Genomic DNA, 15712 nt, shown 5'->3' with positions numbered 1-15712 from the left:
CTTATGACTATGATGGATTAATTACGAGAGTGTGGGATATCTCAGGCAATCATGGGAATTAAGGCTGAATTGTAGGCCCGCAAGAGTGTTCTTCCAGACCTATTACAGATTGCTTTACAGTCTTATCTATTCTTGGAACATTTTTTATTGACAAAGTTTAATCTACCAAGGCAGTTTCTCACTCATCTCATCAAGAAGTTTCCTCTCACACATAATCCATTTTCTTTCTCCTTAAAGCTGGCAGTTCTTACACACACTCAATTGACTTTGAATAACATTTCCTTGAGCTCATACAATGTTCTCTAATCATTTTATTAGCTCATCTTAAGCTTTTATTTACATTTATTTTATTTTACTAATATGATTTTAAATGAGAAAGCAGATGCTGATTGAAAGCTACAGATACCCTAAACACAGAGCCAGAAATGCAGCTCATATCTGAGCAGCACTGGGAAAACCCTTTAACCAGAACTCAGCCAGAAATCTTCAAAAACATCACCTCTTTTCCTGCTGCATTGGCTTGACTATTCTTAATAATTTCCAGCACTCTTCCTAAGCAAGTATTTTTGTAGCATGCCTGAAGGGTCGCCAAATATCAGATATTTTGCAAGTTCCCCTGTATGAAAAGGAGATAAATATAAGTCTCTTCCAACAACTGGAAGCCTAAAGACAATGCTAAGTAAAACCCAAGGTCAAAGCTATTGGTCCCTGTGATAATAACTGCACCTGAGTGTGCAAACAGAAAGAAGGCAAGGAGGAGTGAATTTGATAAAAAACTGAAATATGTCTAAAATCAGCAGGCACCATTTAAATGCCATTTAACTATTAATAACATGGTGAGGGAAGTGACTTGTCAAAGATAAAACTGAAGCAGACAAAATCCTACTGTTATGGAAACAAATCATTTTGGGGAGTGAGATAAACAGGAGCCATCATTACATTCCCTTCTTTATGGAACTAGCAGGTGCAGGTGAGGTACCCATAATTCAAACTCTTGAAAGCAGCCCTAGCAATTATTCCCTCCAAAGAAAGCAAAATGGAGAGCTGGGAAAAGGGATAATAGCACTCACACACGTGGTATGAAAATCAAGCTATCTTTCCCCATACAAAGAACTGGAAGTCATAATAAGGATACAACTGCTTTAACATACTGCAGTTCAGCTCTTCTCCTTTTTTAAGAATTATTCCACTGGCTTCATTTCAGTCAAACACGTTGTGAAGAGCTCACATCAGTCCCAGACTGCTGCCAAATATGCAGAAGATTATAACAATTCCTTTCCTGTTGTTTTTTGTTTGTTTTTTTTTTTCCTAAGTGGTGCAACTCACAAGTTAGCACTTAGCAGCTGTAAAATGGATGTGGATATAAAGAAAGCTACATAGCTTGTCAAAACTCTGTCTTAGCTAACAAAGGAGATGTAATGGTTCGTACAGTGTCTCAGGCTATTTAATTAAATGCTAAGTATGTGACTACACCTGGGCAGGCAGGGTACTGCATTAGGCTTGTGTTTCTACTGGGAGACACCTGTGTGCAAAAAGCTGGACCATGTTACTACAGTTCATCTGGATTCAGCTGAGGTGGAATAGGAAGGAAGAGGTTATTTTAAATAAAACACTGAAATGAGTGCCCACACACCTTCTTGCACACATCTCATTAGTATTGCTTAAATACCCTGTTCCCATTCTTTGGCGCAGCCTCCTCATTCAGACAGGCCCTTAGTGCACAAATAGCCTGTTCCAGAAATGTCTGGCAATTGTGCAGATAGCTAAATCTACCCCACATTTTAACTGAAGAAAGTGGAATCTAACTACCGAGACTACAGAAAAGAAATCCTCTGAAGGCTGCACAGGGGTAATTGGGCTTGGTAATTGCTGCATTAGCTACAAGTTTATTGAGGGCCACAAAAGGAAATGCCATCCTGGTGACCTTTGAGGTTGCATTTCACAGCATGTTTTCTACACAAGAACAAATGATGATACTTCACTATTTCTGCCAAGCGAGTGGTAGCTACGGGGAAGATTTATGGTTGTAATCTGGTAATCTATGGGCCTAATCATGCAGTTATAGAGTTGCATGTCGTTTACTCAGAAAGGCTGAAATGATATGGCGCTGTGTGGACTACAGTGAAGGAGTGCATTTTGTCACCTGCAAGGTTAGAAGATATACAGCCTATTTAGCAGACTGTGAAAGGGGGAGACAAGAGCAAATGTTTCTCAGGATAGCAGACTGTTAAACAAAATTTTAAAAGACTCAGAGACTGAAGACATGGGGACTATTGGATGCACTCTAATTTGGAAGCCAATACAATTTTTCATTATTTTATTGCTTCAGTAATTATATATATTTTCTATTTAATTCATTGGGAACCATGTAAGTTATGCTCACTCCATCTCTTTCAGAACTCCAAACATAGAAGCAGAGTAGAAAAATAATACTGACACATTTAAGTGCAGGATCCTTTAGATGACAGCAGCACATTCAGCATGTATTGTACTTGCAGTGTGCCTGTATTCCATTCTCTCTGTTACATTTTATTCAAAAATTTAAAAGTGCTAATAAAAAATGCATATTTCAATTGCTCTATTTTAGGTAAACATAATATGGTACACATTTTCTAAGCGAGTCAAATTGGTTAGCCACTCAACTCCTTTTCTACTAATAGAAATAAAGGTGGCAAATGCCTTGCTTCTTCTCTTAATTAACCTATCCCTGCCAGAACCAGCACGCTCTCCAGCATAGACAGGCAATGAAACTGATAACTGAAAATTTAATTAATGCTTCTTGTTGTGATCCTTTGGCTAAGAACAAATGCAGCTTCAATTCATCATGCAATATGTTCCCTATCAAGAGCAGTATTAACTTGAGTCTTAGCAGTGAAGGAGCTGACATGTCTCCTTGCAGCATTATTGTCTCTGCAGAGGAGCCAGCCCACTTGGAAAGGAGAGATTCTGCCCAGCCTACAGCAGGTCTTTGCTCCTGCTCTTTCTGTCAATTCCAAGTTCATAAATAGCTATTTAGAGCAGGGGATGTGGTCCAGAAGACAGGCGGTGATGTGTAGATCACCTGAGATGTCATGATTTGACATGACACATTTGCTTCCTTCTCTTCCCAACCTGCTCACCTCACAGGACTGTTTTAAATCACTTTTTTCACCTCTTCCAGGACTCCCAGATGCTCATGAAAACAGATTTCTAATGAAGCTGCTAGCCATTAAATGCTAGCCTAACATAAGAGGTGACCTTACTGCGAAGGTGTTTTACAGTGAATTTATTTTAACTTTTCACATTCTGTATCTTGTCTCCCGCATCACTGAGATGTGCCATGCAGAGCTGCGTCAGGCTGATGCCTGAGAGCAATGCCCAAGTCTCACATGGTTACAGTCGCACTTCGCATCCCAACAGTCTTTAAGCCTCAGGGATACTGCATTCATTACCTCTTTCAGAGACAGGAATTTTACATAAATGGCTGAAAGGTGACTAGAATCCCTGACAGAATAGCATTTTATCTGGGATGCAACCATGAAAAATACATGCTTAAAACAAAAAAGGCATCCCTACATGCTTCTTCTAATTGATTTATGCAACAATGACCAGCTTCCATTTCCCCAGGACACATGAACTACCAGGAAGACACAAATTACATGTTTTCATATCTTCTAACAAAAACTCTTTGACAGGGGGTTGAAACCAGAGTTCTCTGTTTCTCAGACACTCTAGTCCTGTGACTGTCATCACTCAGCAGATACACACGTACTGCCACCTGATCATAACAGTTCTGCAGCAGCCCTCATTTCACGCTACTGACTTCAATGCACCACCAATCAGCAATGCCACAAGTAATGTTGGGAAGAATTGTCTTCTCCAGAGCTCCCCCTTTTTACAGCCCAGGTGTCACACAGCTGTAGCCATGTAGTTGGATACATCCTACTGAAGTTGGTTATAGCTGCACATCCCAACTTTGAACACTACCTGTGTGCTTGGAAGGTTTTTAATACTGCAAACTGGAAAGGTGCCACTTGTACCCAAGCAGTGGTTTTCCTAACCTTTAAAAATGTTGTAAAAAGAATCACCCATAGCTTAACCCTAAGTATTCTATAGGTAGGAAATGAGAGCACAACTGCTAATTCACTGAAAGCTGCCAGCTCATCCCATTCTGATCCTCTGATCCTCTGATGCCAGACAAGTCTGGCAGCATGCTGCACTCTGACCTCTCCTCCCTTTAGTCAATGGACTTTTAGGTTAGAAAATTAATGGAAAAATCCACAGAAGTGATAGGAAGGCTGAAAATGACAAGCTAAATAAAGCTGATTTGGGATATATGATCGTCTTTTTCAGGTAGGCTCTGTTCCACAATTTCCCATCTTCAGTTATAATAAAAGGACCCATGCTTCCTCCTTCATTATCGTGTTTGAAGGATTTAATGAGTTGCTTCATCAAGTTAATAAATCCCTTCAATAACTTTATTACACTTTGATACAATTATTCAAGTGGTGCAGCTAACAAACTATCATCATTTATATTTTTTGACGGAATAAATTAGTGTATATGTATTTGGACCATGAAATGCAAAATCTATAAATAAACCATGGGGATGACTGAAATTCTTTGTGGAGGAAGGCTTTTTCTATCTCCACTTAAGATAGCATTGAAAATCCTCTCTCTTTTGCAAGTGACTACAGGCACGAGCTAAGGAGGCCTGCAGGAGACTTCTGGCAACACTCTGCATCCCACCGAGTGCTTAGGAAGGAGGTGAGCTGCTGCAGAACGTGTATCACTGCCTGTAAGCAGATCAGATCTCTTAAAGTCAGAGGGGACATAACCTGTATTTAGTTATTTTTAACACTTTATCATCTTTAAAATCCAGCTTCATAAAGACTGTTCCATTTCTTAAGGTTAAGATCTTCAGACAATGTTTATAAGGTGCAGTGACACCATCAGAAAATAACATCACATTCTGGAAATTATTTGAAAACTAAATTAAATTGGTTGCCACGCCATTTGTTTCTCCTGTGGCATCATAGTAAATGATCACATCAGGAGAACAACCTAAGGGGCAAGGATGTTTTCAGAATCTTGGACCTCTAAATGGCCAGCAGTATTGCATCTTCCTATTACCAGAGTAATAATATTTATGGTGGGTAGACTGCAAGAATGGAACCATCCCATTTATTTACTTACACTTGATAGCCACCCCTGGCAAGAACAAATTTGCCATTAATCACCATCTTATCTCTGTTAGAAACAGTTACTTTCAAGGACATCTGTATTATTACCTTTGTTTTATTAATACAGGAAATAGTGTTGCCATGGATCTTCTGACACTGAAATGTATTTGTTTTCTAGACTTTGTTTTTTAAGAGAGATGACATTCTTAAATAAAACAAGCATCAATCTTTCCTAATAAACAAACTACTTAAGACCCAGACCACAGAGAGGGACACGTACATTTGGAAATGTCTGAATATATTTATAAGTAAAGAAGCAGCAGATCATTCTCTTTATTCTTTTTTATCTGCTGCAACTCCAGGTATGAATTCTGAGTTTCTCCTGGGAGAGCAGATGACCCTGTTAACATCTGAGAATGCCAGAGATGCAGTGCCCTCCAGGCTGGGAGGTCAGGGAAGTGAAGCCAGTTTTTAAGCTCAACCTTTAACTTGTAATAAAAGTCTTATTTCTCATCTCTTATAGACAGCCTTTAGTTAGCATCTATACGATGGCCTATTACATTGAGTTCCAGGTTGATTTGTTTTTCTAATATTTCAATAGCACTGCATCAAGTATTTTTATCTTTTTAAAAAAAAAAAAGAAATCAATATCAGCCCAGCAGGGAACAATATCTGACAGCCAAATTCTCTTTCATGTGAGAAAGACATTAATGGAAAGACTTCCACGAGATGAAATTTGTGGAAGATTCTCTCAGTCAGCAGATTTGGTTCTGTTCATTTTCCTGAAACAGAAAATAATCGCAGCTGAGCAGAGGTCTCGGGTCAGCTGGGAAGGAGCAGAGCTCTTCCTCTAGCAGCAGATGAACTTCTGTGCAATCTGCTTTGAAATAATGGAGCTGTGGTTTCCCATTTCCTTTCATTTTGGCTCCAAGTGCCCCACAGAGCTGAGGGTGGCTGGGCCACTCAAGCGCTGTGATTGCAGAGGAGAGCAGGCAGCATTTAATGGCTGCTTTCCTGTGCAGCCCCCTCCCAGCTCTGTCTCAGCAAGTCATAACTGTTGGCAGCACAAAACAGTGATGCTCACATATGTTAGACACAGGAAAGCAAATGTCCTGCTGCTAGCCAGCCCTCTGCCCTCTTTCTCTCCACCTGTCTCAGCCCAGGACACAGAACTTGCACTAGCTGTCCCATGAGAGCCTGCTGAAATGTGCCTGCCCACCCTGCAGGCCTGAGTCCTTTCCATAGAAACCAGAGCTTGAAAATGGAAGAAGGGAAAGAAAGAACTGCTCTGTGCACTCTGTGGCACAATGGCTCCTCTTCAGAAGTGATCAGGTTCTTGACAGAGGAACAATATATGCTGTTTCCCAAAAGCAAATAGTCTGTCTTGCATTAGCACGAGCCATCTTGCAGCACAAGAATCAGGCAGTTGCACTACTGCAAGGTGGATCCATTTCATTTGCTGTTTAATTATGTATCCAGTGCCTTGCAATGGTGAGATGCTTCCTTGGATGGGATGAGCCATCTAATTGTCAGCCAAGCACACAGACATGCCTTCTAAACCCAAGTGCTGCTCATACAGCAATTACTCTGGAGTCTGTCAAATGTGATTCAACCAGTAATTTGCTTGCAAAGTGAAAGCTGTTCTTTGCAGTATAGCAAAGGGCTCTGTCCTTTATCCTGCCCTTGTGCCTGGGCTAGGCTCAAGCTATGCTTGTCTTGCCAAGGATGCTGCCAACCTCCACTGTCCTGTGTGAGATTTCAGGTGGACAGGACAAACTGAGCCAGGAGCAGTGGGAGCTTGGGAAACCCTCCTGTGAATCTTTGCTGGAGTCTGGCAGGTTACAGCATGTCAGCAGGTGTGTAAAGATGCTGCTGGGAGGATCACCTGAGATGCAGCTGGGTTTTCCTGACTATTTGGCGAGCAGATCTTAGCCTAAGGCAGCTGTTTCTGCTCAGCTCCCTGCCACCCTACGGAGAGCTGGGACCCCACTTTGCTGCAGGCACCTGCAGTGACACTGCCAGCCACCCTACACTGCAGGGAGAAGCACTCCAGGCAGGCACTTCCTTTAGGGATGACAAAAATAACTCCACTGCGTCTCCATCTTCCTGCGTGTAAATGTTTGAGTTAATAACATTTATGGTGAAGCACAGAAAAAATAACTACATCATTTGTCATCTCAGGACACCAAGTAACACTGTAACTGTCTGAGAAATAGAGAAATGTTTCTAGTAATATAGTAAATTTTACACAATTTACTTTGCATTTTCCATATGCTGTAGCAAGCACAGGACAGTATGGCTTCTTAATGATCAGAATGGATGTCCAAAAAGAGCAGTTCCCTGAGGACTACTGATTAATCAGGGCAATATTCATCTGTTCTGCCAGGAGTGATGTGCATCAAGGAAGGACAAATGATGAATCCTAAGTGCATACTGCAGCCATCCAGGGCCAAAAGTTTCCATTCATTTAACTGTTTTCCTTTCAAAGAAGAGAAGTTCCAGCACAGCACTAAGACATAACAGCACTTGTTCTCCATCTGAATTCCTTTAGGGTTTTGTCTCATAAGGCATAAAGAGGCCCCACATTCATTTCAGAAAGTATAAATGCATGAGAGTCAGCTTCCAAAGTAAGAAATCACTGCCCATTGCTTAGAGACACTGTTCAGGGGATGACATAAGGTCCCCACTGCAGAATCTGATTACAGGGAATTAGGAACAAGTTAGAAGATTTGAAGGATTTTTTATCAGATTTTTAGTACTCAGGAAACCCTCCATGCCTACTGACCGCAGCCCTTTCTACACTCTTTCAGTCTTACTGATGTTGTGGTTTGGCACATGTTTTGCCACCTAGAAGTTTGCTACCTGGTGTTTGCCGGTATCACCTCTCAATTTCTCTTGTGTTCATTTGCAAATCAACTACAAAAAGAACAAACTAAAAGCAGATGCGTCATACTTTTATCTGAACATTTGGAAGCTCAATCATGGAAATATCTTCATCAGAAAGATGAATTCCAGCTCACTGGGTAAAATAGATGCAATGAAATACTTGTTTGTAGAAGAAGCCCCTACAAAAATGTGATCCAATAACTCTTCAAGGAAATTGCTGTGTAAGAGATCCAACTTTGAGGCTTACCTCAGGCTTTTACATAAGATGATAGTTAGTACTTTAAATTGGAGAAAATGGGATGGGATCTTTCAGCTTTTTTCCACTCACTTTTTTCACAATTTCGTGGAATCAGCAGAAAGTGAAGGGAACCAAAGCTGAACAAAAAAAAGCTAAGCTAAGCTTGTGGCTTCAGCACCGCCTGAGCACACAGCAGGGATCCTTTGGCGGGGAAAGGAGTACGTGTTCCCCCTCCTGAGAGCATCTCAGAATTGCCAGAAAATGTGGATTTGAGCTGTTTTCAAAACAGTGTGAGAAAGTGGAAAAACAGAAATAAATGGGAAGGCTGAAACCTAAGTGGAAAACAGCAGTTATTTAGTTTGGCTACCGATTTATTAATGTGTTATAGCCATGCACTCAGGAATAAAACCTCACTTTAAAATGTTTTTCAGTTCTAGCAGGGATTATTTACAGGAAATAAAAACAGTTTGAGGGTTGGAATGAAACCCTGGCCATACCCAACCGACAGAAGTGTTGCCACTGACCTCATTAGGCCAGTTTTGCCCCCAGATATCTACAGAGAGAGCCCCGATTCTCTCGCACTGTGACGAGCAGATTAACATTCAACAACAGCAGAGGCATTTTAGAAGCCACAGAGACAAAGTACTAACAGCTTATCTTCCCTGCACAATCCTTTGTTTTTCTTTGGCTGGCCTACAAACTCTGCTCCACCGTTTTGCTTTTTAATGCAAGACAGACACTGATCTGTGCTGCTTTTCAGCCTGTTTGCCTAACATGGCCACTCCCACTTTGGCTTAAGCACCTTCAAAAATTATTATTTTCCCTCTATGTTCCCTATAACATTTTTTCCCACTGAGGTATCTGCTTTTTCAGCAGCAACTTTAAGGCATTTTGGGCTTCTGAAGAACTACAGAATCATCAGTGTGCCCAGAGATGCCATTTAGAACAAGCTTCTTTAATCCTGTTTTTCAAAAACCCATAAGCGTTTGCTGTACTTCAACAATTTGCCATATGCTTTTGCAAGGAACATTTTGCACCTGTCACCATCATACAGGAAAAGCTCCAGCTTTGCAGGAAAAAACATTAACTAATTTACACAAAGCCTTAGGTGGTCTATTAGCCCTGCATAAAAACAAGAACATATAATTACTAGATCTACAGACAGAAGTACATTTGATTGACTACAAAGAAGGAAAGAGTGGAGCAATTAACAACAAAACCCAAGAAAACTCCTTTGATTGGGAAACCAAGACCTGGCTGAAAGATGCTGATAGCACATATCTCTCTCTGCTGTCCCAACAGATGTGTCCAAGGAAAACATTTAACTCCATGCAAACGGTTAAATTTATATCAACAACAGTGCTCTGTTATATGCAGCTATAGAGGACTACTGTGGATTATGGAAAATACAAATCAATGACCATACTGCAACTGGTCAGACACAAGTGCATTTTTCAACTTGGGGTGGCAAAATCCATCCAAAAGAAAAGCATCGCCAATTTCTAGCTCCTTGGCCATGTTAATTGCACATATTTTGCTGGTGCCTGCGGTAAGGCAGGGAGCTGGGGTGTTTCTGTCACAACTTCCATTCACGATTTGATTTAAGGCCCCATGTGAGCAATTGCATCTCAGTGCTTGTAATAAGAAAATGTCATAAAGGTACATGCTGCCTGGTCCAACATCTTTCGGCTCTGACAGTTGAAATTTACAGCTTTAATTCAGCGTTCTGGAAGCCTGGTATTCTGTACACACTTAGTGAAGGGCTGCAGGAATGATATTTTACAAAATGACTTACCTGTGTTCAGTGACCCATGGAGGATCAAAGCCCTCAGCCCTCATGCCATGCATTGCAGACAAATTCATAGTCCAGATTGCCCAGTGCCAGATTACAAAGTTAACCTCCCACCTGGAGGCCCTGACTCAAATGTGTTGTCTCCATATAGTTGAAGAGCTGAACTTTCAGCATCTTCATTGAACAAGCCCTGCTTGGGTTCTACCAGCCTCTTACATGACCCTCTCATGCTTGATTTCTTAACTATGTATACTGGAATACACAACTTTCAGTAAATCCACCAGCACCTGAATTACCCTCGCTACTTTTTTTGGACAACTTCACAGCAGGATGACTGAGCACACAAACCACTCCTTGCTCCTTTTTGCAAATTCAAATTTGAATCCCACATTGTTGTTGCTGTGTTCCCAGGGGTGACATTTGGGGCTGTTACAAAATGCAGGCACACCAGCATTTCAGGTGTCCCCAATCATGCAGCTGTTTAATGAGGCCTGCTGTCATTACAGCAAAATGACTCACGGACTTTCCTAAAAAAGCCCTGTATTTATAGTGTCATAGATTACCTTAATGCCTTTTTACTAGGAGAGGATTGGAAATACTGTGCAAACATTACGAGATGGTCCTGAAATAATGTGAATTTAAACAGAACCCAACAAGGAAAGCACAAATACTCGATGGAAGAGAAAGCATTAGCTGAAATTGTCTGAAATCTTCAGCAAAGGAATAGTTTTATGAAAATAAGCACTTCTGATCTGGAGTTTTATAGGATATCTTCCACGTGGGATTCAGGGTGAATGAATTCCTGAAGGAGAGATCTATGTGCTGCGTGTAAAGATTAGTTTGAATTTTTGCCTACAATCAGAACTGCCTACAAAACATCACAAAGCACTGTCATTATTCAGCCCTAATCTTCCTGCAGTGGATGATTACAGGTGGAATCTTAAACGGAAATGTATTTATCTTCTGCTGGTACCCTTCCTGCCAAAACTCAAACAGCATCAAGGAAATGAAGTCATAATGAGAGGTTCCATTTAGCCTCCAAATATTTTTTTCTTAGGTATCCATATTTTAATGAAATTGATATGGTTTTTAATGTAGGAGACATTTTGATGATCTTAAATACAGTCTCTAATTACACATTCTGTAATTAAACTTCTTGCCGAGGAATTAGAGCAAGCATTATGCCTCCAGCTTAAGCCGTACTTGAACTCAAAGACACACTGGGAAGATGGTTTCTAACAGCAGATCTCATCTGATAAAGCAGTCCTGGGAGCAAAAAGCTGCCTCTACACCAGAGAGCCCATACAGCTGCAGTGGGGTAAGAGCTCAGGAGGGCTCCCACACTTGTACCAGTTCCAGCTCTTCTGCCACAGGCAAGGCTGCTAGCCACCAGATCAGGCTGCCCAGGGCCCCATCCAACCCGGCCCTGAATACCTCCAGGGACGGGGCACCCACAACATCTCTGGGCAGGCTGTGCCAGTGCCTCACCACCATGTGAGTAAACAGTTTCTTCCTAACATCTAACCTGAACTCCCCTTTTTTAGTTTAAAGCTTTTCCTCCCTGTCCTATCACTATTAGACCATGTGAAAAATCAGTCTCCCTTCTGCTTCTAAGGTTCAAGTACTGGAAGGCTGCAATGAGTCTCCCCGGAGCCTTCCCATCTCCAAGCCGAGGCCTGAATGTCTTCATTCTCGTGCACCAGTGTATGCTATTTCATCCCAGAAAAACACATTTAAAATAATAATTTAATTCATTTGTGGAGGGTCTGTCTCATAGATAGATCTATGCTATATTCACCTTTGTTTGCTTTATCTGTAAAACATCCAATATTTTTCCATGGTACGGATGATCTTGTTTCTGTCACTTTACCTGCAACACAGCGTTATGTTCATTCCTCCTTATAAAATTTCTGACAGAGAAGCAATTTGTAAGAATGACAGAAAAATGGCTTCTCATTTGTGTACCCCACAGCAACCTGACACAGAGAGAGGCTCTGGTGAGATACACAAACCCTAATTCTTACCGAGTTTCAGGCAGCCCAGATTAAAATAAAATCACGTCAACCAATTTGATCATAAAGATTCTAATTCAGCACAGGTTAATTGAGAAGTCAGATTTCCTGCTATCACTTCTGGAGAGGAGGGAGATAAGCGAACACAATGACTCTTTATCAACAATATGGGGACTTCATTTAGGGAGAGAGCATTAGGTTACAGGCTAGAAGATTAGTAGCAATCAGACTGCTCTCAGAAAAGAAAATGCACTGGGTAATAAAGATAGAAGGCACGAGGCTGGATGCATAGAAATGAGGTCTGATGCCAAATATTACAGGTCAAATCTGAGCTATCTATCAAGTTGGCACTGATCATTGCCAATGCACAATTATTATTATTCATCTGTGATCAGATCATTTACCACCATCAAGTCAATGGCTCCTCCCACGTATTCCATTTGAGAATGACATTTAAATGAAAAAAAAAAAATCCATCTATTATCTCTTTGCAGTCCCTGACCATTGTGTTATAGCATGAAATGCATTTACTTTCTCCCAGTCACCCATAAAAAGATATCCGCTGTTATTCTGTTTCTTAGCCATAACCCCATAAATCTGAATGCAGCTTTGCATTTAAAGGTGGCAGGCTTATTTTTCCTTTTTCTTTGTGTGCCATGTGTTTTCCATACCAAAAAGTGCCTGTTTTGTTACAAGTGACAGAAGGAGAATTTAAAGAGATGCTGGAGGATCATAAAGGCTCCCTTCAACCCAATCCCAGGATTCATTCACCTTATTGTTCTGCTGACTAAAGAATTAGAAATTGTTAATATTGTCTCCGCTGGCAGGTCAAAAAAATACTTGTTCTGTAGTCGAGTAGATTACTCTGAAGGGGGAAATAACCCCACAGAGCCCTGCAAAAGCTGCCGTCTCACCAATCTGTTTTCTAAACCCAGATGTTTTCAATCTGTTAAGTGTTAATCTCATGATATTTCTTTTTATGCCTATTGAAACAATTTTATCATGTGCTGAGCTGTTAGAGAATTTGTACAATTACTACAGTTATTACTCTTTATGAAGGGGACTTTTAAAGGAAACCCTTTCTGTGACTTTGTCAGTCATTTGTTCCCATTAATTATCAAGGCATGTTAGGACCTCTTGCCATTAGCATTCTGATGGGCTCTGGATGTGATCCAATTTCAGCTACCCTTTTCAAGGGAACACATAGCAAAGTCAGAGGCAGCGCAATACTAGGTAAGTACAGATTAAACACTGGCATTCTTCCATGATGAGAGCCCAAATGAACTGAGATTTAGGCTTCAAAGAAGATGACTGAAGGGCCTGGTCCAGGGAAGACAGCAAACACTTGTCCCTTCTGCACAACAGAGAATTGTAGATGCTCGTTGCCCTCCCTCAGGGGGTGAGCCAAGCAAAAAAGTTAAACTACAAAGCAGTTATTACAACACTATATCTGATAACTAACTGAGGTTCTTGGGCAGATCAGAGCAAGTGGGCAGAGGTTGAAGTTAGAGGTACTATTCTGCAGAATTCGTGACAGGCATGTAAAACAGGTTTGCAAATGAAAGCACTGGAATGTAGTCTTGAATTTACTCCAGCAAAAACTGGGCAACTATGAAATGTAGTTCACCATTTTTCCTGAAAACTTGAGAGATTTTTTTTCTTCTTCCACACACTCATCTTACGTCTTATCTTGGCATGACTTTGGTCTCCTCTGATAAAGAGCTGTCTTGAAATAAGACAGCTAAACTGGAAGTTTTAAGCCAAGACCTCTTGCGTGACAGGTGCTGATGGGCCCTGTTATCTGGGCTCACTGTGTGAAGAATAATGGCTTGTGAAAGGAAGGTTACAAATGCGGTCATGAAACAACTCCGGAAGCCTTGTGTTTCATGTCAAAGATCTTAAAGGTTAGGGGAGGGCTGCAAAAATTTTCCTCTGGGGCTTCTAACTGATAGACCTGTGTCATGATTGTAACCTGATTTTGATTAATTATGCCGATCTGCCATTGGCAGAGGCTTCAAAAGCACAAGTCATGCATTCTTGTGAAATAAGAGATCAAATCCATAGGAATAAAAAAGCATCAGAATAAAATAATAAAAAAGCATCTTAATAAAATCCCAGATAGCTGCCCAACCTGCAAGTTCTGCACTGGGAGGTTTTGCTCCAGTTCCACAGAGGCAGAACCTCTTCCAGTTTTGTGACCCTACACTGGCACCCCAGCTGTCCTCCTGACCCCTTAAGCAAAGCCCCTTCGCATGGCAATCAGGCCGTCCATTTTGTCTATGGGAACTGACTAGTGGAGAACAAACGTGGCTGCAGGCAGCTTTGCTTGCTCATGCAGGGTGAGGGGCTTATCATGGGCATTATGCATGCTTCTTTCATAAGTTTGGTGTGAGATGAGGGTGAGGAATCAGTCTAGAAGTAAAACACAGATTTTTCAGCTTGTCTTTAATATTTATAGGGCTTGTTTTGCTTCACAGACAGCTCCTTAAAGAGAAGATGGAAAGCTGTTTGTCCTTATTTCTTGTGCCTTTGGTTCAGATTTTCATTGTTTATACCACTCTCAGCAAAATAACTGTTGTGGAAATGCAGTCATTTACAAAATCCAACCTGCTAAGCCTTAAACAGCAGAGATGTGTCCTGCTATGTTTGTTCCTTTGTTGTTGCTATGGCACTACCACACATTTTTCTATGTAGGAAAGGAAATCCCAGGGAGACCAGATAATAAAGGCTTGGATTTCCAGGGCACAGAGTCCGTCTCGCCTCTTGACCTGTTTGACACCCTCTTTCACCAAACCTCCTTTCACTGAATCCAGATAAACAGCCAGCCTTCAAAGGAAATGTTTTAAAAGCATTGCTTATGGCTAGCCTTGATGAAATATACATTGGGAAACCTGCATTTGAATCATGTTTGGAGTTCTGCATTTCAAAAATGGTTTTTGTTTAACTACATCAGACTTGTCACTCAAGGAAGTTTCCTTCCATAGGATGCCTGCTTTGAAAAGTCAAGTTAACCAAACTCAAACAAATTTCCCAGGAGGCTGTAACAATTCAGACAAGCATCTCACCCGCTCAACGTCTGACCTCTGCATCACAGCAGGTTTATCTGCCTGCTACTGCAAGCTTCCGAGATGCTGTGTGTTTATACAACACCACCAATTCCCAGCAAGGTGCCATGAGGTTTCATTGAGATATCCTCACTACCCATTGCTTGCTGGGACAGCCTTGGTTTAGACTCTTCATTTGGTTTGATGCTACTTTACAAAGATTGTCCCTGCGTCCTGACCCAAATATGCTCTGCTTAAAGCCCCTGGCCATTTGAGGTTGCACAGGATCACTGTGCCTTGTTTTATTTTAGCAATAAAATCTTGATTTTAGCTAAAATTATCCTTTCTTATCCCTTGAAATCGATGTGTTAACACAAATTCATAAAATGGTCTGGGACATTAATCCTATGTGATTTTTTATTTGGACTAATGTAGAAGGAAGTTGTTACACCCAGTACCACTGATCCTCAGCTTATTTTATTACACATTGTATGGGAAATTAGTAATCACAGCCTGAACCTCTGATTAATCAGCTGGGGCAAGTGTTGGGTCAGCTGTGGGAGCACAGGTGAGAATAA

The 15712-nt window shown here is 41.1% G+C and overlaps 1 protein-coding gene across 2 annotated transcripts in view; it reads right to left on the bottom strand.

Moving 5' to 3' along the window:
- LOC107322403 (LHFPL tetraspan subfamily member 7 protein-like) overlaps positions 1 to 15712 on the bottom strand; it is a 55504-nt gene that overhangs the window by 7016 nt on the left and 32776 nt on the right. Inside the window, exon 3 of one of the 2 annotated variants that reach the window (XM_085522102.1) lies at positions 500 to 616. The exons of the other annotated variant lie outside the window; for it this stretch is intronic. Within the exon in view, the coding sequence (XP_085378228.1) occupies positions 531 to 616 (86 nt within the window). The 3' untranslated portion in view covers positions 500 to 530. The remainder of the gene's footprint in view (positions 1 to 499; positions 617 to 15712) is intronic. 2 annotated transcript variants of the gene reach the window in all.

This window comes from Coturnix japonica, chromosome 22 (genome assembly GCF_054131305.1).
Source record: "Coturnix japonica strain WE chromosome 22, WE-NBRP24, whole genome shotgun sequence".
NCBI classification, from domain to species: domain Eukaryota; kingdom Metazoa; phylum Chordata; class Aves; order Galliformes; family Phasianidae; genus Coturnix; species Coturnix japonica.
Note: the sequence above shows the minus strand (reverse complement) of the source record. Positions and strands in the feature narration are given on the sequence as shown.